The sequence below is a fragment of the Epargyreus clarus genome, unplaced genomic scaffold (assembly GCF_041222505.1).
Source record: "Epargyreus clarus isolate Ecla_fem2 unplaced genomic scaffold, WU_Ecla_fem_2.2 ptg000005l, whole genome shotgun sequence".
NCBI classification, from domain to species: Eukaryota; Metazoa; Arthropoda; class Insecta; order Lepidoptera; family Hesperiidae; genus Epargyreus; species Epargyreus clarus.
Genome location: NW_027332213.1, coordinates 7,798,145 through 7,819,115, shown reverse-complemented (window position 1 = coordinate 7,819,115; position 20,971 = coordinate 7,798,145). Strand labels below are relative to the sequence as shown.

General features: G+C 35.1%; 1 protein-coding gene across 1 annotated transcript in view; it reads left to right on the top strand.

Moving 5' to 3' along the window:
- Nucleotides 1–20,971, top strand: part of LOC140758022 (lachesin) — a 61,415-nt gene that overhangs the window by 31,660 nt on the left and 8,784 nt on the right. Inside the window, exons 2-5 of the mRNA XM_073093968.1 lie at nucleotides 7,924–8,021; nucleotides 8,497–8,704; nucleotides 17,894–18,058; nucleotides 20,156–20,284. Coding sequence (XP_072950069.1) covers nucleotides 7,924–8,021; nucleotides 8,497–8,704; nucleotides 17,894–18,058; nucleotides 20,156–20,284 — 600 coding nt within the window. The remainder of the gene's footprint in view (nucleotides 1–7,923; nucleotides 8,022–8,496; nucleotides 8,705–17,893; nucleotides 18,059–20,155; nucleotides 20,285–20,971) is intronic.

Sequence of the window (20,971 nt, the reverse complement as noted above, 5' to 3'; positions counted from 1 at the left end):
TTTTGAATCGATTCGAATCGAAGTGCAATAAATCGATTCACAAAAAATCGAGGCCCTAAGAATCGATTCTCTCTTCGATCTTTTTTCCAGGATAGCGAAAAAAAAGGTTATCAGGATCAAACAAATTATGTATCCGTCAGCAAATCCTTACCTCCTTACTAATCCTTACTAATATTATAAACGTGGAAGTAACTCTGTCTGTCTGTCTCTTCTTCACGGCTAAACCACTGAGCCGATTTGAATGGAATTTTGTACAAAGATGTTCTGAGACCCGAGAAAGGACATAGGATAGTTTTTATCCCGGAAATCCCACGGGAACTACGGATGGGATGGCGATCTGAGATCGATGAATCGGGTATCGATCTTTTGAACCATAAAATCGATTATTTTAATCGATCTTCAGTAAAGGATCGATTCAGTGAATCGATCTTTCAACCCAGAAGATCGAAATTAGATTTCTTCATAATTTACCTACAGTTACTTTACTTATCCATGTTAGTCAATCATCTATCTATTTATATAAAAATGAATATTTGTCTATATAGGTACATTTTATAAAAACGGAAACTTTGCATTTGATCAAGTGATGATCTTTTGCAAAGTTGTTGTCCAAGAGCCCACGAAGGTTTGGGAGTTGGTAAGACCGACAGATGGCACCACTGTCATTCCAATGAAGGTATGTCATATTGTCATATTATATCTTTAAAATGCGGGCGAAGCCGCGGGCACCACTAGTCCTTACTAATATTATAAATCCGAAAGTAACTCTGTCTGTCTGTCTGTCTGGTTGTCTCTTCTTCACGCTCAAACCACTGACCCGATTTTAATGATTTTTTGTACAAAGATAGTCTGAGACCCAAGAAAGGACATAGGATAGTTTTTATCCCGGAAATCCCACGGGAAGTAGGGATGGCGATCTAAGATCGATTAGTCGGAGAATCGCTCTTTTGGACCCAAAACATCGATTATTTTAATCGATATTAGTAAGGATTGAATCGTAAACTACGCATTTGATCAAGTGATGATCTTTAGCAAAGTTGAAGGTACGAATTTTCAGTTTTATGTATGTTTATGTTTTATGTATGCGGGCGAAGCCGCGGGAAAAAACTAGTAACAAATAATTGATATAAAAAGACGGTTGTGTATGGATGTACATTTGAATTTTAGAAAAGCAACATACTTTTCGAAGCTATTTACATAGAAATTAAGTGACACTTAATCGGCTGACTTATTTACGAGACTACCACCTAACCCTCAGGAGTAGCAATTCACATTAGATCGGCTTCAGGTAGAACCCCTCTATATAGAGTTGATTACAATTAGCTTTGGATGACCACTTACTATCAGTTGTAATTCATCTTCGTTATATAATTTCTTCTTTTAGATACATCACAATGAACCCATTACTGTCCAACTATTGCTGGACTGTAATGGGTTCTGCTCCAGCTGCTGTTGGACATGGGTCTCCGTTCAGAATGAGAAGGATTAGGCCATAGTCCACCTCGCTGGCCTAGTGCGAATTGACTTCACCTACCTTTGTTTCACATAACATTTCTTTAAGATTTCCAGGTTTGTAGGTTTCCTCGCGATGCTTTCCTTCAACGTTTAGCAATTGATAATTAAATTGAAATACGCACATAACTTTGAAAAATCAAAGGTGCCTGGGATTTCAACCTCGGACCCTTCTATCAAGATGCTGAGTTTCTTAACCACTAGCCTATCACTGCTTTACCTTATAAATACATTATATGAAGTGTACTAAATTTGTATTCACCAACCACTTAGGCAGCGCGTACATAACTCAGCCCTTGAGTGTGAGAGGACACGGGTCTTCTGTACAGTGGAACTGTAATGGGTTGATGGTAATTAAACTGTCTTGGTATGTTATGCTAGTTGCCCTAACCCACGGTACTCGTATTATACTGTCATGTCACGTCACATAGCCAGGCGTTTGTATCGATGACATGCCGAAGCTAATCAAATAGACTAGCATACCGACGTATTGACAATTGAATGCAAATGCAAATCATTTTCTGTTTCCCTGTATTTATGAATTAATTGAATATCAATACTGGAGTTTACATTTCTTCGTTCTGAAATAATATATCCTCTTTATGGAATATAAGTAACAAACAAACAAAAACCCTTCTTACCTAGTTTCCTTATGACATAGTAAAATTACTCACTCCTAACAAGAAAATGTAACCAGTTTTGACAATTGAAATAGTCACTGTCATCCATTTTCGTGTTTGAAAAATATTAACAAAATGTAGTTCTTAGAGCATTTACGAATGAAACGATATTTCTCCACACTTTTTCTTCGATTTCGTGTTTTTGCACCACTTAACTACACATATCGGCATTGTTCCGCGTAACACACTAACGACACATTGTCAGCCATTTAAGCCACTTAATGGCTTCCTTCAATTACAAGGTGGTGGGGTATCTATACTTATCTTTGCCTTATGACGTGGATACCACGAACACACACAAAGATGAATATACAAACACTCAGACCCAGAACAGATAACTAAATTTATCATTCTGATATTTGTCTAGCCAGGGATCGAACCCGGAACCCTTAGCACGTCAGACCGATAAGGTGACCGATCCTCCATGAGAGTAATAAAGCATGCAGTCTACCTGAGTCTACTGTCGTCGATAACAAACGAAATCAAACCCAGATAGGATTGTCCTGCATAGTCAGCATAGTAGACCACAAGTGTGTTGCTAGCCCAGAGGACTAAGGTGGAATGGCTCGTGAAAGTACCTCTCCCTTCCCACACCCTTCTAGCCCGAGTACAGCAGCACTTCATACTGCTGTTATAAGGCAGAAATAAGATTGAACAGTTATGACCTATTATTACAACAAAAGAACTGTATTGCCTGCTACATTTACTATTTAGCATTTGTATCACTTTGTTTGTCTTAGTAAATAATAAAGAAATAAATATTTTACCGTCACACTAATTTAATGCAACATAAATCTTGTTCATAAAAATCTCATAAAGTATGAAAAAGGGATTCTGCTGCAGAACTTTATCCGAAATGGAACAATGAACGCCTAAACAATTTGGAAGATGGTTTTAGACACAAATTACCCAGACTTAGGAAAATTTAATATTTAACAGCTCGGTTAGGAATAGAATCCGGGACAAATCAAATTATACATAGGAGGAATAACACTGTCCCTGTAGTTCCGGGACTAGAATAGGGCTACGGTATCCCCTGCCTGTCGTAGGAGGCGACTAAAAGGGGGCTTCCGGGGTTGCGGACGGCAAGAGTCGGAGCTCGAACCGTCCAGCAAGCGACCCCGGGAAGGACGGCGGTATGTGTGGTCACATACCGTCGTAAACATACATGGTGTGGGAGGAGCGAAAACTGCTCCCCCAGGGTAGAGCCCGTTGGGCATCGCGCTTGGAGGGCTCCGGTTGTGTTCCGTTGGAGATCCCGGAGTTCTCCAACAAGCGTTGAGGACGGCCACCGGGGGGGTTTTAGTGCGGTAAAAATCCCACATAACCCGGCGTCGCTCCCACGTCGTCGTCGGGTACCTTTTGAAGGTTTCCCCCTCGAGAAAAAAAAAAAAAAAAAAGGAGGAATAACACACGAGTAGTAGGTTCGTTAATTATTTTCGTTCACCTCCCTTCAAACACCACCACCACCAACCACTACGCTATCACATCTTTTTATTATTTCCGTAGTGAAAACGTTTCATAGTCATATCTAGGTCAGCGTAGGTAACATTTTGAAAAGAGCAATTCATTTTTTCAAATAGCAAGGCTTAAACTACTTCAAACGGAGTGCCTGTTGAAGTTTTTTATAACGTCTATTTTTATATGGTAGGTATTTGATTAATAATTGTATGTTTAATGTTTACATTCAGAACTTCAGTAATCGCAATTCACAATCAATTATTTTGAATAAAACAACTGTTATTGTTATTTTTTAATAAATTACATATACTAATAATTTTAAACGATATAATATTTTAACTAAATACTAAAATGAACATTAAAATAAATTTGTATAATTCTATACAAGCCGTAATAAATAATGGGAATACTTCAGTAAACTTAACGATGTCCTTACCATAACAAGAACACAAGCACTCGCATAAAGCAGTTAAAAGTTTCTTTTAGAGACTCTAAGGAAAGTAATATTCTGTCATAAATTCTCCCAAGAGGCTCACCCCACTCCTTGAACCCATAAAAAGATAAAGATCGTATTTTGTAGCCTCTGCTATGCTGGTGTTTCGTCCTAAATCATCGACTTACCATCAGACGGGGATTTTAAGGCTTAAGAAATTGTAGGTACTGGAAAATATCGCCACACAAGCACAATAATACCAGTACGAATTTCCCGCTACTCTTTCTTTGTTAGGCAGCGAAATATAAAATGTTTTGATAGATCGTACGAGCAAAATCACCACAATATACGGCCATAAACGTTGCCCAAATATTTTATTGACAATCAATAACGTTTACCCATTGTTTATTTGTCTAATCTGTGTTTTTATTTGCTCGATCATCATGCGATTCTCGGTCTTAATTCCGTTGTTATACGTGTCGCTTTCGTATCCATTTTAAACTTCTACGTATGCATTGACCGTATTGCTATTTAAATGTGAGTGCCACTGGGAAAAGTATACAGAAGCGTTAGTCTTTATTACCTATAGTGTATTGACTTCAGGGCGTGTGCGGAAAAAAACGTTCATTATCGGCTTTCGCGCTCAAATAAAACAAGATGGCTCCCCAGGGCTCGTTCTCTTGGTTATTGCGACCCACAAGCAAATTTGCTCTAGGCACAATAAATGCTTAGGACTGTACGTGCGGGAACACACTGCTCCGGCCAAGATAACATTTATATTATACACAACCACACAGGCAAGATTAAACTGTGTGATACGTTTCCTTCTTTGTTATATGACATTTTCTCTTATTACTGTACATTTTATTTATGTATAGCGAATAATCACGGGGACAATTAATTAGGGGTTTTCAAAATAAAAGTAACGTTAACTATTTTAACGTAGAAAACTACATTATAACCAAAATAATGATTAGCTAATAATGATCATGACTATAATTTTTCCTGTCTCCATCTTGATATTGCAGTACACGCGTTGATACTTTCAAGATAACATTTTTATACTACAGTATTTATTAAAATCTCAGTAGAAGGCAGAAAGACATACAAAGAAAGTCTTTAATAATAACATAATTCAATCAAATGAGTACCTATATTATCAATTATTTTAGAACATACGTTAATCTAAACTTAGATTATGGGCACGAATAGACTTAGTAGTAGATACATATAACTGTGTAAATACTAAGCTATTAAACCCAGTGCAAACAGTAGTATTTGAAGAAAACTGTAACTAACTAAACTTGATATAATGAGTTTCAGAAGGTAAAACTGAACTGGAAGTAAATTTTAACAACACTAATTAATATAAGTATTAGGTAAATAATATTGTGATGTATTCGCAATAAGAATAGTGTATATCACAATTTCTGGCGAGATAAATAAGAAAGAAAGACGACTTTTACACTCACAGCCCCACACTAAGATTCCTTGTATCGAGGGTGTCATGGATATACATAGACAAATACACAAAAATCCAGACCCAGAAACAAAAATAGATATTTATCTTTATTCATAAAAATGTTGGCGAAACGTTCACCTTCGGTCTAACCAGCAGAAGGTCTGCCGGGTTCGATCCTCGGCAAAACGATCTAAACGTTAAACTTAGACTTCTATTTTGGGTCTGTTTGTTTATTTGTGTGTGTACGTGGCATCTACAGAAGAAACCTTAGTGTGGAGTTGTGTGTATATTCCCCTTATATATTTTTTTTTGTAGCATCCAAAACTACTATAAAAGTGGAATGAATTTATTTAAAATACGTATAACCATTAGCAAAACTCAGAATTCACATCAATAATGTATACCTCTGAATAATGATACGTAAAATGATGATTAAACTTAAATTAAACGAAAACATTTCTTCAAGTTGTAATTTTATGAAACAAGCAGTTACATCGGTGTTTGCTATGATATCATCCCGAATTTATTACTGAACCCGAATGGACCCATTTGTTAGGCAATGTTTACTTTTATTTTGTGAGCTCCAGATAATTAAAATCCTGTTTTTAATTAGGGGTTTCATTAATTTTCATGCATCATTTATTATGGCTGGAAACCTCGTGGAAAAAGGAAAAGTTTATATTGCTTGGATTATGTTTAAAACCAAAATCACTCAGGATAAACTAGAACGATGAGCATGTGAGTATCTAGTTTATTATGAAACCGCTGGAAAGGAAACTTTTCGTGTAAAAAGTTTACGTTATTATAATGGGACGTAGAGCTCCGGGTGTGTTTTTAGGTTCAGATTGCAAACAATACAGAATCGATTTTATTTATTGGCTATCGGTAACTACTTTAACTGAAATCAATTCCGAAAAAAAATGTATTTTTAATTCAATTCTGTAGTTAACAACAAATATTAATAATATTTTGGAAAATTTTAATGCATTTGTTGGGTATAATCACAAAATTTCGTTTTAATTAATCCAATTTTTTACTAAAGTTTATTGGGAGTTTAAAATTAATTTATGGCTTATAATCTCGACTAATACAATTAGGTATAAAAACCGTACATCACACATTATTAGCTTATTATAAATTAATTAGCACTGGCTTAAATTTAAGAAAACGCCACGAAGAAATAAGTTCTCAGGGGACTACCGATCCGCACTTAATACCTACCCTTATCTCTCTCTGATGCCTAGCACTGGGACAGTGAAGGATTGACGAAGACCTTGTAATGACCTAATACATATTATAACTATGTTCTACACGACTAGACGTAAAAAATAAAGCATTAGTATACATCATAGATTAGTAAAGATACTTCGCCGCCCTGAAATTGAATGAAGCCACAAATGGCTTATTTTAGTAAGTTCTTTTTTTGAATCCTTGACAAATAAAATCATTTTTAGAGAAAATTTACGAATAAATAACTAATTTACGCAATAATTACGTAATTGACGTAATAAATAAATAATTATTTCAAATATTTTAGGGACATTTTAGCTAGGAGACGTGGCAAAACTTTTTTACGCAACTATTTCAATTCTCAAAACTGGGTACATTTTCTTGTTAGGCGTGAGTAATGTTTACTAATCTATGGTATACATAACAATAAAAGTGAAAAGATTGTAACATAAATATTTCACAGCAATAATCAGTATAACCTCAATACAATTATTTACAGACATAAATCTGTAGAGCAAATAATTAAATTGATAGCTTTTAAAGTGACGGCTTAACGTTTTAACTTAGGCATTGAGGTTTAGTATTTCAGGCTTAATATTCTATTTAGCGAACATTTAGCGCGTTAAGCGCTGTTCCGGTCAATTATTCGGTTACCCAATTCTGTTTAGCGAGCTACAATGTAAATTCGGATATCTCGACAAGTATTGTAAACAAAATAATGTGTTTACTTAATTCTCTTGTATTTCTCGTAAACAAAATATTAGAGTTGATACTTTCTTAAGCTTACAAATTATTTGTTTATAGCTTTATTATATTCATACAAGCAATTTGGCGTGGTTTCAAACTAGGGGTCGGAGGGTTCGAGTCTCAAGCTGATTTTATGTTTCTGATTTTCCAAAGTTATGTATCTACGTTTAAGAAATTGATTATGATTTCCTTAAACGGTGAAGTGAAAAAATTCTCAATGAACTTTCAAGTCTACCAATCAACTCTTGGACAGCGCAGTGGGCTATGAACGATATATTGAGCCCTTGGGCTTGAACCCCACTCACTGTGATTGGAGGAACATCTCAGCTCTATCTGACCCAGTAGAGGGATAGTAAAGGATTAACGACATTCGTTCTAAAGTATTGTTTTCTTTACAGAGGTTCCAAGATTCGAAGATAGCCTAAACAACCTGACTGTGTCCCTGGGCAGAGAAGCAGTCTTCACTTGTGTCGTCAATGACCTCGGATCTTATAGGGTTGGTACAAGCTTCATTTTCTTATTGTTTGATTTAAAATATTTGTTTATTTGTATGCTTTGTGGTGTGTACACTTCAAATACACACATTACAATAATTTGATACAATATATACTCATAGCATCCACTTACCATGTTGGATTGGATGTTTGTTTTTTTTTTATAATATAGGAGTAGCAGACGAGCATGCAGTCCACCTGATAGTAAGTGGCTACTGCCGCCCATGGACATATGTAATCAACCCCAGATAGGATTAGATATTCCTACCTGTGGTCGGCCACATGCGAACTCGTCTGAAAAGTATGTCTACCTTAACACCCCTTCAAACCAGGACACAGCAGCTCTTAACGCTGCTGTTGCCGGCGATTGTTCCGCCGGAGTCGAATCACAATCGGTTTTACCACCTATCAACTACTTTCACATTATAAAAAAAGACGATTCCATAAGCCATGACTTAATTCCTTACTCAACAACAGGTGGCGTGGCTACGCGTGGACACGCAGACGATCCTGACGATCGCCACACACGTGATCACGAAGAACCACCGGATAGCAGTGAACCACAGCGACCGTCGGGTATGGTTCCTCCACATCCACGACGTGCGCCAGTCAGACCGCGGCTGGTACATGTGCCAGCTGAACACAGACCCTATGAAGAGTCAAACTGCTTATTTAGATGTTGTTGGTGAGTTTTGAATGATTACATTTGATTTAACACCCACACACATGATCACGAAGAACCACCGGATAGCAGTGAACCACAGAACCGCCGGGTATGGTTCCTCCACATCCACGACGTGCGCCAGTCAGACCGCGGCTGGTACATGTGCCAGCTGAACACAGACCCTATGAAGAGTCAAACTGCTTATTTAGATGTTGTTGGTGAGTTTTGCATGATTATATTTGATGTTGGTCACGCACGTGGTGACAACAAGAAACAAAATTGTTTCACGCTAGATATAGAAGGTAGTGGTAATAAGGTTTAGATCCAATTTATGGTCAATATATCATTAATCGTAACAAAATTAAAAAAATCAAAGTTTCAAGTGAAACTAAAAGGTCTAAACCATGAAAAATTTGATAATTTCAAACACCTACTACATGTGTAATAATATTATGATCATTTTCAATTCTTTTTATTTTATTACACGAACATAACTTTGTATTTGCCAAAACTCTACGACTCTACGACTCAACGTGTATCTATGGTGTTCGTAAATAGCTTCTTCGTTACTCTATTCCAGTATCTATTCTATCTTTTTCCTTAACGATAAGTAGCAGATGTTACTAAGGCACTTGTCTTATCCAAACGACGAGACAGTTGAGAGCGGAAATAATATTCAGAGATTGAACAAATAATATAAAAACACCATTGTGATATAACAATAAAAAATAATAAAAAACTTTAATGCACTTATTATTTTTTAAATGATAACATCGTTTATTTACCTAAAATAAACTTATTTTAAATAAAGTGAACCTATCAGCGTGGCTTTAAAAGAATAAGTGTAGGTTCTAGACCTTATTTTGATGACTGTATTAACCTTAGGTCATCTTCTCACTAGCACTAAAACAGAACAAGAATTTATGTTGAACATCGCAATATCCATAACATTAGAAATAATGCGATTAAATTTAACAAGTAATTAATTTAAAAAATCAAAAACCCGACTGCACCAAAAAGGCTGAAGTAGAATTTCCAAAAGCAGTGAAATAGGCATTTCATTATTTTTATCCAGAAAGCCAAATACAAAGTTTCATAGTTGGTGTCTGCTTCAAAAACAAAAGATGTTCAAACAATATTATCCTATTTTATCCTCGTAGTGTTCATTTACGCTATATAAAGAACCTTTGTGTAAAATTCCAGCACGCTTAAGTTTAGCGGTTTCCCTTTGCGTTGATCTCTGGCACAACAACTCACTCATTTAGTCAGACAGTCATCTCGATGTGTATATACGAGTATAAAGTTGCCATATAAATAAAAAAATGTTAAGGATGAACAACCCTTATCACTTAGGTGTAAAAAAAATAGATAGTGGCCGATTCTCAGACTTACTGAATATGTATATAAAATTTGGTGAAAATCGGTGAAACCGTTTCGGAGGAGTACGGTAACTAACACGAGAATTTTATATATAAGATATATTATATAACGTATGTGTAATCTCCTCTTAATTTCCTTTATTTTGACACCCTACTCGATAGATTTGGTTAACTTTTTTAAAACGTGTTACTATTTCGCGAAAAAAATCACCATTTACGGTCTATAAAATACATAACTTCAGTAAATCAAAGTTTCAGTCATTATTTTACCTCGTTAGAGGTAACATTTCATTATTTTTATCCAACAAGTCTGATACAAAATGTCATAGTGTTTGCTTCAAAATTGACGATTGTTCAAATGAACTTTTAACCCTTATTTTACCCTCTACGGGGTTGATTTTCGGGAGGGGGATAAATAAGTGCGTCCTTGTTCCTATCCAGAAAGCCAAATACAAAATTTTATAGTAGTTGCTTCAAAATTAAAGGATTTCAAAAAAACTGTTTTCACCTTTTTTACCCTCTTAAGGGTAGAATTTCCAAAAGGCCTTTCTTAGTACTTATTCAAGCTATATAGAGAACTTGTGTGCAAAATTTCAGAACGGTAAGGTTCTTGGTTTAGGCTGTACGTTGATTTCTGAAAAATGAAAAAGTCATTTAGTTAGTCAGTCAGTCAGTCACCTTACTGTTTTATATATATACAAATATGTTTTTATAATCTCCGTTTAATTTCCTTCCATTTGATACCCTACTCGATAGGTTCGGTTAACTTTTTTTTTAAAATGTGTTACTATTTCGCGCCAAAAATCCGCTATTTTGATTTTTTTTTACTAACACCTATCTAAGGACACTCGGGTCATTGAGACAAATATAATGACACTTTAACTGTTGAAATTCATCCAGCCGTTTTTAGATCGGATCAAATAAAGAAAGACAAACATACAAGATACGCGCGAAAAACATAACCCTTCCTTGGCAGTCGGGTAAAAAGGATAAAAAGTATTTCATAGTAGTAAACAAGTTTATCGCCTTTCATTTAATGGTTATTGTGCGACAAGTGTACAATTGATCTAACATTATACTTGGATAGTTTAAGTTTATCTTGATCGTAGGTCTTGGTGACCAGCGTGACGGAGCGGTCACCATATCGATACCCGGGTTCGATCTCCAGCCATACAGAAATCTAAATGATAAATTTAGGTTTTTGTTTCTGGGTCTGGGTGTTTGTGTATTTGTCTCCGTGTGTCCATAGCATCCACGATTCAGGTTCCACGATCCACGTTTCAATTAATTGAAGTTGTGTCTACTAAGCTACGAGTAATTTCGTCGTTACTCCTACTTGATATAATTTATTAATAATATTTTCTATGTGAAATTCTTATTAAACGTCACTAATAAAATCCTTTCAAATTACATTAACCATTTACAATGTCAATGAAATTCCTCAAATTATATTCCCGGAAAAGTGATATTGAATTATTGGTATTTAGCTTTTATTTAGACGCAATTTGAAATTACGATCCAATTTAAAAAAATGGATCTTCTTCGTTCTTCGTTATTCGTTCTTTAGAACCATCCATGATTTGGTGTATTTTTCCTATGAAAGTAAAGAAAGAAGAAAATAAGGCAAATTTAGTTATTTAAGGAGTCCCAACTTAAACCTCAGATCATTTTTCATCGGTCGACACGATAACAATATACCATCGCGGACACAAAATAACCGATATCAAGGAATATATGGAGCAAGAATAGCGTCTTTTCACTAACGGATACGAGACTGATATATCCCCGCCACGTATCAGCGAAGACAAGTCGATATTACGTGCACTCCTCACAGGACCATCTCGATAAAATCAAAAATGTATGACGTAACTACATATGGATCCATGTATTTATCTATAATACTAAAAGCATGTTAAACTAGACGCCCCGTGTGGCAAAACGGTCACCATACCGACCTAACACACAAAAGGTTAGAGTTCTATCCCCGACCTTTTGGTCGGAGATAAATATCTTAATTATTAATTAAGATTTCTTTTCTGAGTTTAGGCCTTTGTGTATATATGGCATCCACGGCACGGTAAAAATCAAAATATGGATCTATGGCTGTATAATAGGGTGTCCCGTCCTTGTATGAAAAAAAAAAATTTTTGAGCTAGACTATGAGCAGAGGTGTCAAAAGTTGCGTAATTTTACGCAGATTACGGATAAAGTAAAAAAAATACAATTGCATGTCATCTTGAGGGCTCTACCGAGCCTTGAAGTTTTAAAAAAAATCCATTTTAACAGACACCTAGAATAATAAAAAAAATCACGTTTAAGAAGTTTTTTTGTAATAAAATTAATAGAAAAAGACGATAAAACGATAAAAACAATATAGAGCTTATAATTAATGACAAATACTTGATATTGAAATTTATTTTTGTGTCCAAGATTTGGTATTTTTGCTCGATATTGTAACTTCGTCGTAGTTACACTTTATGACGCTGCTGTTACCTGTTACATCTTTATGTAGATTGCATGTGACAGGGAAAATATCGTATAAACAAAATCAGAGCTCTTAAGCCAGAACATGATCCTTGATAAAAATATGTTGAAGAACCGGCCATTTTTTGACCTGGCGCTCGAGACATACAATTATTTCGTTGTAATGTTATCTACTAGCAGAGAACTCGATTCTTTGCCATTTTAATATCCTGCGCTTAGTACCACTTTAATTTTAACCCGTTTTCATTATTCTTCGCAATACTAAGTCCCTAATGTAGTCATTATCATCATACAATGTACTGACAAAAGTGTTGTCACAAAATTATTCCTTTCGTCCATTGAAACCTCGAGAGAACTCAGATTTTTGTGTAAAATTGAGAGTACATACAATGTAATATGGTTCTACTTCGGCTCCTAGAAAATGTACAAATAATGCACAGAAAAAAAATCTTTCGATAAAGTAATCAATAACAGAACTCAGCTTTTTCAGTAAAAATCCAAAGTTAAAAGAAGAAGTCTTTCTCTTGAGAAGAAATAAAATCGGGCGTATATTTTAACGACGTATAATATAATAAGTAGTCAATGTAAAATCTCAGTATGGCATTAGTTATGAGTTGCTATTATATTAAAAGAAGTAGCCATCTCGAGTGGGACGTTTATCCCGGTCTAGACAACAGCGTCCAGTTGATTCAAATGGATATGTTTCACAAAGATAATTTTCATCTTTATATCTTCATTAACTACATTTTTTGGCAAATCAGGCAAAATATAAGCCACCGCAGTAAAACACTATTTACTATTCGCAACGAACTATGTAATTGTTTTCAAATACATGTGAAATATTTTCTTGAACCTAATGTGTAACCATAAAAGATTTCACCGCACCTACTCTTGATTTTAACACAAAAATCTGAGTTCTATCGTCGATTCTATTGTCGAAAGAAATGTTTTTATTTGTATGCGAAGGAAACATGCTTTTCACTATGTTGTTTGATAATAGCGACTACTTTCGATTACTGGTATAGCAAATAATAATAAAGACTAGATAAGCTTAAAGTTGCACTAAACTTAGGATATTTAAACCGCAATAAGTAAAGTTCTTTACTAGAGTTTATACCAAAATATTGTGTGGAGCTTCAGGTTATATAAACGTTGGTTCTTTAACATATTTAAAACGAGGACACGTGAAGAGAAATAAATGTATAACTGGTAGCAGAGGCCTCCTGAACTGTAAATATAGCTTCTTATAGAGATGGATTTATTATTGATAGGTATGTTGTAAAATCAAGCACAATTTCTGGGTAGAAAATACTTTTTTATTTTATGTTATTGTCATTGATTATAAACTAAATTTTGTACGGTTGATAGATGTTTGTTGCGTGTCTGTAAAAATGTAAAATTTATAAAACTTCAAAGTTAGGTAGAGCTCTCCAGATGACACGCAAATGTAGTTGGATGCCCCTATATAGTTGGTAGCTGCCGATCATCAAGTTCTCAGTATGGTTCTAACATAGTATAAATAGCAAATATTGTATAATAATTGCTTTTGCCACAAAGAAAACACTCGCAGGTCAAAACAAAAAACTTGTGAAAATGTGAGGATTTGCTGATTAAATCCTAACAAATGCGAAGTCGCTGGTAATGGGTTGTTGTAAGCAAAACAAAACGACTTGTTTGTGTTGACCCAATATAGAAAATAAAGTAATTAAATGTTTAAAATTAAGTTAAGGAACAGTAATAATGAACAGCGAAATTTCACCAAAAAATGTCAATTTCGCAAAACTTTGAAGCTCGGTAGAGCCCTAAAGATGTAGTTTTATAATTTTTTCATTATTTTTTTATTAATCTACGCTTAATTACGCAACTTTTGAGGGGTCTGCTGTTAAGAAAATCGAAAAAAAATATTTACGGGACACCCTACTGTATAAGCCTGACTTTTATTACTTAATGATATTATGATGGGGGTGGGGAAGGGGATATTGATAAAAACCTTCATTTTTAAAAAGCCCTCAATATGTATATCAGGGAACTGCAGAGGGCTCTCCTCTAGGGTACTACGGCATATCTTACCTTCAGTTCTGCGTAGACGATACTTAGTACACTGCTGGGCACGGGTCTCCTCTCATAATGAGAAGGGTGAGGCCATAGTCCAGCGCGCGGGCCAAGTGCGTGTTGGTAAACTTCACATAACTTTGAACGTTTTTCTTTAAATATCTCAGGTATGCAGGTCTCCTCACGAAGTTTTCCTTCACCGTTTAACAAGTGATAATTAATTTAGCTAGTACTCATCATCTATATATAATGCAAACCTATTTGCTATTCCTATAACTTAAAGATACTATGGCGTTTTAACGAGATCTACCCAAAGCAAAAGGCTTTGCTTTGGGTAGTTCTTACTATCTTTACTTGAAGTTTTCCACTGTAAATACTTAATTATGCTTGAACTAATGTTGAACAGAAAACTTCTTTAAAACAGGATGCTGGAGCCATTTCAGAAAGAAATTCTTGCGCCACGCTTAAAACATTTATTCTTTATACCCCCGAGAATGCAAGATGAAACGCGCGATACGGGGGAAATAGGGAATTCTCCTTTTTTGGAAGTACCTTAAAATAATGTCGTCGCAAATTATACTTATCCATTATAAATTTCCATGCTTAATTTTCGCAAAGTTCCTTATTCCATTTAAATTATAATTTCGTCGTCTTAGTTAAGTGTAAAAAACTGATACTGTGACAAAGATTTATGTCCTATACCATTATGATATTAATGGGCAAAACAAAATTAAATTAACGTATACTGACTCTAAAATGTGTTATTCCCATGTATCTGCTGTTGCGTGATCATCTTTCAACATTTTCCAACAAGCAGAATTCGTCCCGAATCAAAACTAAACACTTCAGGCTTTAGTTTGTGTATTACGACTTCGTACCGTATCGTCATTACTCACGGCAGTGATGACGATACAATCCACATTCATCCGATAACACCATATTTTTAAAACCTATTTCTTCCGCATAACAGCAGGGTTAAACGCTGCGGTGTTCTGGTTTGAAGGGTATCGTAAGGGAGACATACTTTTCCGTGGCGTTCCAGCTTAGCCCTCAGGGGTAGCGGCACATCTGTGGCCGACCTCAGGTAGGAATATCTAATCCTCTCTGGGGTTGTTTACAAATTTCCATGGGCGGCAGTAGCCACTTACCATCAGACTACATGTTCGTCTGCCAATCCTGTATTACAAAAAAATAATCGTAAATCTTTCACGTGGCCTTCGCGGACCTCACCTCGATGATCAGATTCCGCTAAACATCGCTCCACAATCATAACTTCACCTAGCATCTATATTTTATGAAATATTTATGAGGACAAGTACACTGTCTGCCTTTTTATGCAAATGAAGTGGCAAACGAGTGTGAGGTCCACTTAACAGTTAAGTGTCAGCTACAGGCCAAGGACGTTCCAAATAAAAGTATAACCCAAAGTAGGTATGTTCAAATTGTTCAATGTTGATGTAATTTATACACAAAGTTATGCTTATAGTTAATGTTTTAGAATCAAAGACTTGTGTTACTTCAATTAGATATATCATAATGTTAATACCACGATACTTAAGTTACAATCAATAAACTCAAACTTAAGCTTACCATTGATTGAACACTTTCATCCTATATATCTATATAAGTATATGTATCTCCCTTGTGTAATTTAGAACAGAGTGTTCAAATCAGAACATTAATCAGTTCTGTTAGTCTTATAGACAAACACACACAAAGATTTCCCTTTATTTTTCAACATTCAAATTCTTTTAAATCTAGTAATGCAAGTTCCGAGCAATCCACGCCCCGCGCCTGCAGTGATAGACATGTTTCAATTTCCGCACCACATGCGAAGAAGCGCAATAAGCACAGCACCCCATTGCACGAGAGCTCCGATGAACTCGTTTACGCTTATCTTGGATTCAACCCAATATTCTATAATAACATTCTATTCTTATTGAAAATGAGCCAACTTCTAATTGACATTCAAAGTTAGAGATAACACCAACATTCAGCTTCTGGCCGGAATCGAGACAATGAATACTCTGGATTTCTCTCGAAATAATCATCCCAATTACATAACATTACGCCTTATTATAACGGCTGTTATTATGGTATTATTCCAACGCGTGCTCCTAAAACAAAACTCATTAAACGTGGTAATTAGAGACATGAAAACCAAAAGGAAAATCTGTTCGTTCGTTACGAAAATTACTTTAAAGCTTGCACTAATTACTTAGGACACCATATTTATTTATCCGCATTCCCATTTTAACTGCATTTTACGAATAATTTAAATTGAAGTTACTGCCTGTACCACGCCCATTCTGTCAGTATATTTTAGTAAGACACACTTAACTGTGCCGGTTTTTATTAACTCAAGCTGTATTCTGAACTCGAATGCCAAATTTACTTTAAGTTTCGTAAAGTTTCAGTATTATGTTTAAGTCTGACAATTTTCTAATTGCGATTTGTCGGTCCTTGCGCTTATTGTCTTGACTCATTATGCGTGGAAATATATGATTATGGGCATACCATAGATTAGTAAAGATTACTCACTCCTAACAAAAAAATGTAACTAATTTTGACAATTGAAATTGTCACTGTCATCTATTTTTGTGTTTGAAAAATAATAAGAAAATGTAGTTTTTAGATAATTTACGAATGAAACAATATTTCTCCGCACTTTTTCTTCGATTTCGTGTTTTTGCACCACTTAACTGTGCTGTTGGCATTGTTCCGCGTAAATTACTCTATTATAGCCATTAAATGGCTGACAGAATTCTTAACTTTTTAAGCTATTTAAAGGCTTCCTTCAATTACAAGGCGGTGAGATATCTATACTTATCTATGTGGCATACAAGTAACGGTAACATTTATTCGTAATGTGTATATATCCGTACGTAAGGTATAAAACGTTTTTTATTTTACATTTGGTTTAAAGTTTACGTCATAAATGACTCAACGATAGATACAACCTTAAGGATGGTACAAAAGACAATATCGTTTTATTACGATTTTGTCTTGATGACCTTCACTACTTTCCAGGGAAAATCTTAACAGAAAACGCAATAAGTACTTATTAAATAATTTAAATATATAATACGACTAAGTGTGTAAAAAAAGGATGTCATAATAATCTTTGAAATCGGCGAAAAAAGCCCTTTAACTAGAATTACTCGTATGTTGATAATTCAATATATTCGAATCGATACTTCAGATCGTCTATGTACTTAACGATTCCTATATAATAATTTCACAAACTTACATCCTAACTTAAAGCAATGGTAAATAACCATACGTCCTCTTACAGTTCCTCCAGATATCTTGGACTATCCGACGAGCAGCGACCAAGTGGCGAGAGAAGGTGCCAATGTGACGTTACGGTGTGCGGCGCACGGCGTCCCCACCCCCACCGTGGTGTGGAGGAAGGAAGCCGGAGATCTACTCCCTACTTCTAATTTTAGTGATACACATAGTAAGTATTCATCTGTTTAAGTTTTACGTATAGAAACCAATGAAAGATTAGTTTAGTCGTATAATGTGATCATTCAAATCCCAAGTACATACTAGCGTATTAGAAATCCGTTATAAGACACCTAGAGGTACACATAGCTACGAGAATATACGTGCAAGTTGTAGAATATCCTTAGAGCTATCTCTCTATGTAGAAGTTTTTAAATTCAATTTCTTATATGCATAAAAACATAACGTTAACGTCGCTATTTACTCGTATTTTATGTGCCATACTTAATATTGTCAAAGCAACGCGAAACAGCTAGTTTGTCGAAGACAGCGTAAACATTTGTTAACTTGATGATAAGTAAAGTTTGGCATAAAATAATTTATATGCGAACACAGCATATTATGTTTTCCTTGCTTTAGCCAAAAAGTTTGAATGTGAAATCGATTCGAATCAAAATGTGAATCATCCAGACAAAATAATTGAGAATTGACAAGTCATATTTCTTGAAAAATAAAAAGAAATAAATTTCGATTTTCAAATCTGAAATCGATTTTGTATTTATCGATTTAAAAGTTCGTATTTTAAAAATATCGATTCATCTGTAAACCCAGCATACTTCTGTATTGTTACAAAGCAGTACAACTTTACGTAACTGTAAGTTTATTGAGAAATTAAGGATTAAAATTATATTAATAGCCATTCTATAAACTAAAGTCATACATTGTACGTGCAGTTAGTTTTACGAAACTCCCATCTAAGCGCACTCAGTTGGTAATAGTCGTATTGTAATACGGAAAGTTACTAGTCCTATTATATATTCGTTACCGGCATTGTAATAGTAATATTTGCTTATATCGCGTTTTAATACTGTAAATTATACTCGTTTAGTTACAATAAAATTCATTATATTTCTATAATAGTATTACTATTATAGTGCTATGTATTATAAATATATTTTTTTCCATTTTAATAATAATTGTTTTTAAGACATGGGTGTATATGAAACAAATTTGAGATACTATTTATTCCGGCAATTTATCGTCTTTAGGCAAAGCCCTTAGAATATTGGCTATCATTTGCAGATACTTTCTGTATTGTACTTTTTTTTTTTTTTTTTTTTTTTTATAATATAAGAGTAGCAGACGAGCATGCAGTCCACCTGATGGTAAGTGGCTACTGCCGCCCATGGACATCTGTAATCAACCCCAGATAGGATTAGATATTCCTACCTGAGGTCGGCCACAGATGCGCCGCTACCCCTGAGGACTAAGCTGGAACGCCTCGGAAAAGTCTGTCTCCCTTACCACACCCTTCAAACCGGAACACAGCAGCGCTTAACACTGCTGTTATTAGGTTGAAATAGGTGTGGCGGTGGTGCCGCCGGAGTCGAACCACAAAGGGTTCTACCACCTTCAAAACTTTTTATATATACAAAATTATTCCGTCCTTTTTTTCAAATATTTCATACAATATCAATTAACAATAAACAGCAGTAGAACTTTCTATCAAATGTGAAGGTAAAGGTAAGGTAAGGTTACTAAAATTCCACTAGTTTGACCATAAAGGCGTTCCACGCTGCAGTAATAGCATCAGGTTGGTACATCGGTCAGCATTAATTAGTTAAGTTTGAGAGATTCTCCTACTTGTACTACATACCATGTGTTACGTACCGTGGAGCTTTACTTCATTATTTTACATACATAGATCTTAACATAACGATATTTACACATGGCGGTGGCCTATTAACTTAGTTTTTACGGAAACCACGCAGTATGACAAACTTGACATGCTAACAAGTGTACGAAACTAAAACCAATATGGGCCGTTTTCTTGTCACGCGGGTAGAGAGAGAGAGAGAAAGAGACATATTCTCTTTAATCTCTCCGTGTCCCACGTTCATATGGCTTACATGTCAGGAAGAGTACAAAGCTATGCGAGTGAAATGCATGCGGGCCAGATTAACAAAAGGGGACAAACATGCATGACAGAAAAAAGTCCTTAAGAACCCGTTTACTTCTTATTGAACATCTTATTGAACCCGAGTTCCAACCATTAGCCTATCACAGCTAAATAATTGTAAATTTTGTATGAATTTACTTGTTCTAACAGATTCTTCGGTAAGCGGGGCGGTGCTACATCTAGTAAAAGTATCAAGACTCCACATGGGCGCGTACTTGTGCATAGCGAGCAACGGAGTACCGCCCTCTGTCAGCAAACGAGTCATGCTCGTCGTGCACTGTAAGTATACGTTATTGTTATATGTTGCAGTAAATATTGTATTACCAAACTGCTTTTATGTTTCCTGCGTATTTGGAGAACGAGTAACAGGAAAAAGAAATGTTACCTTTTGTATTTTAATATTTACTTATCTTGTGTATATGAATTTATTTGTAAAGTTTAAGGTATTGTTAAACGAAAGTATGTACGAAATGTTTAGACCTTAAGAGTTTCATCATCTGGGCAGTACCAGGAAATTAAAGGCCAATATTGTTATTGGCCCAGAAACCACTGCACACTATTAACTAAAGTAAATGCCTCCTTGAAATACAGTTATAATGATTTTTATATAGTGTCAAAAGAAATGTTCATAACATCGTTATTCAAGACTAAGATTATTACAAAACCATATTGCTTACAACTCATAATATCGTTGCAAATTAATACACAATAATTTCATTTCTTGTTATTGTAGGTCCGTTAAAACAAATCCTACAATAATAAACGCAACCATTATATCATATTGTGGCAACAGCTTTATTGTGTTAGGATTTGCTCCTGAAATAGAGTGAATATAATGTGGGATTACGTTCCGAGCAGGCCGCTCTACAAGAAAATAAAGTATTATGTGTATATTCGGCTTATTAAACTGTCACAGAATATTCTTAAGAATGATATTTTATAAGAATCTTTGCAAAGAAATGTATG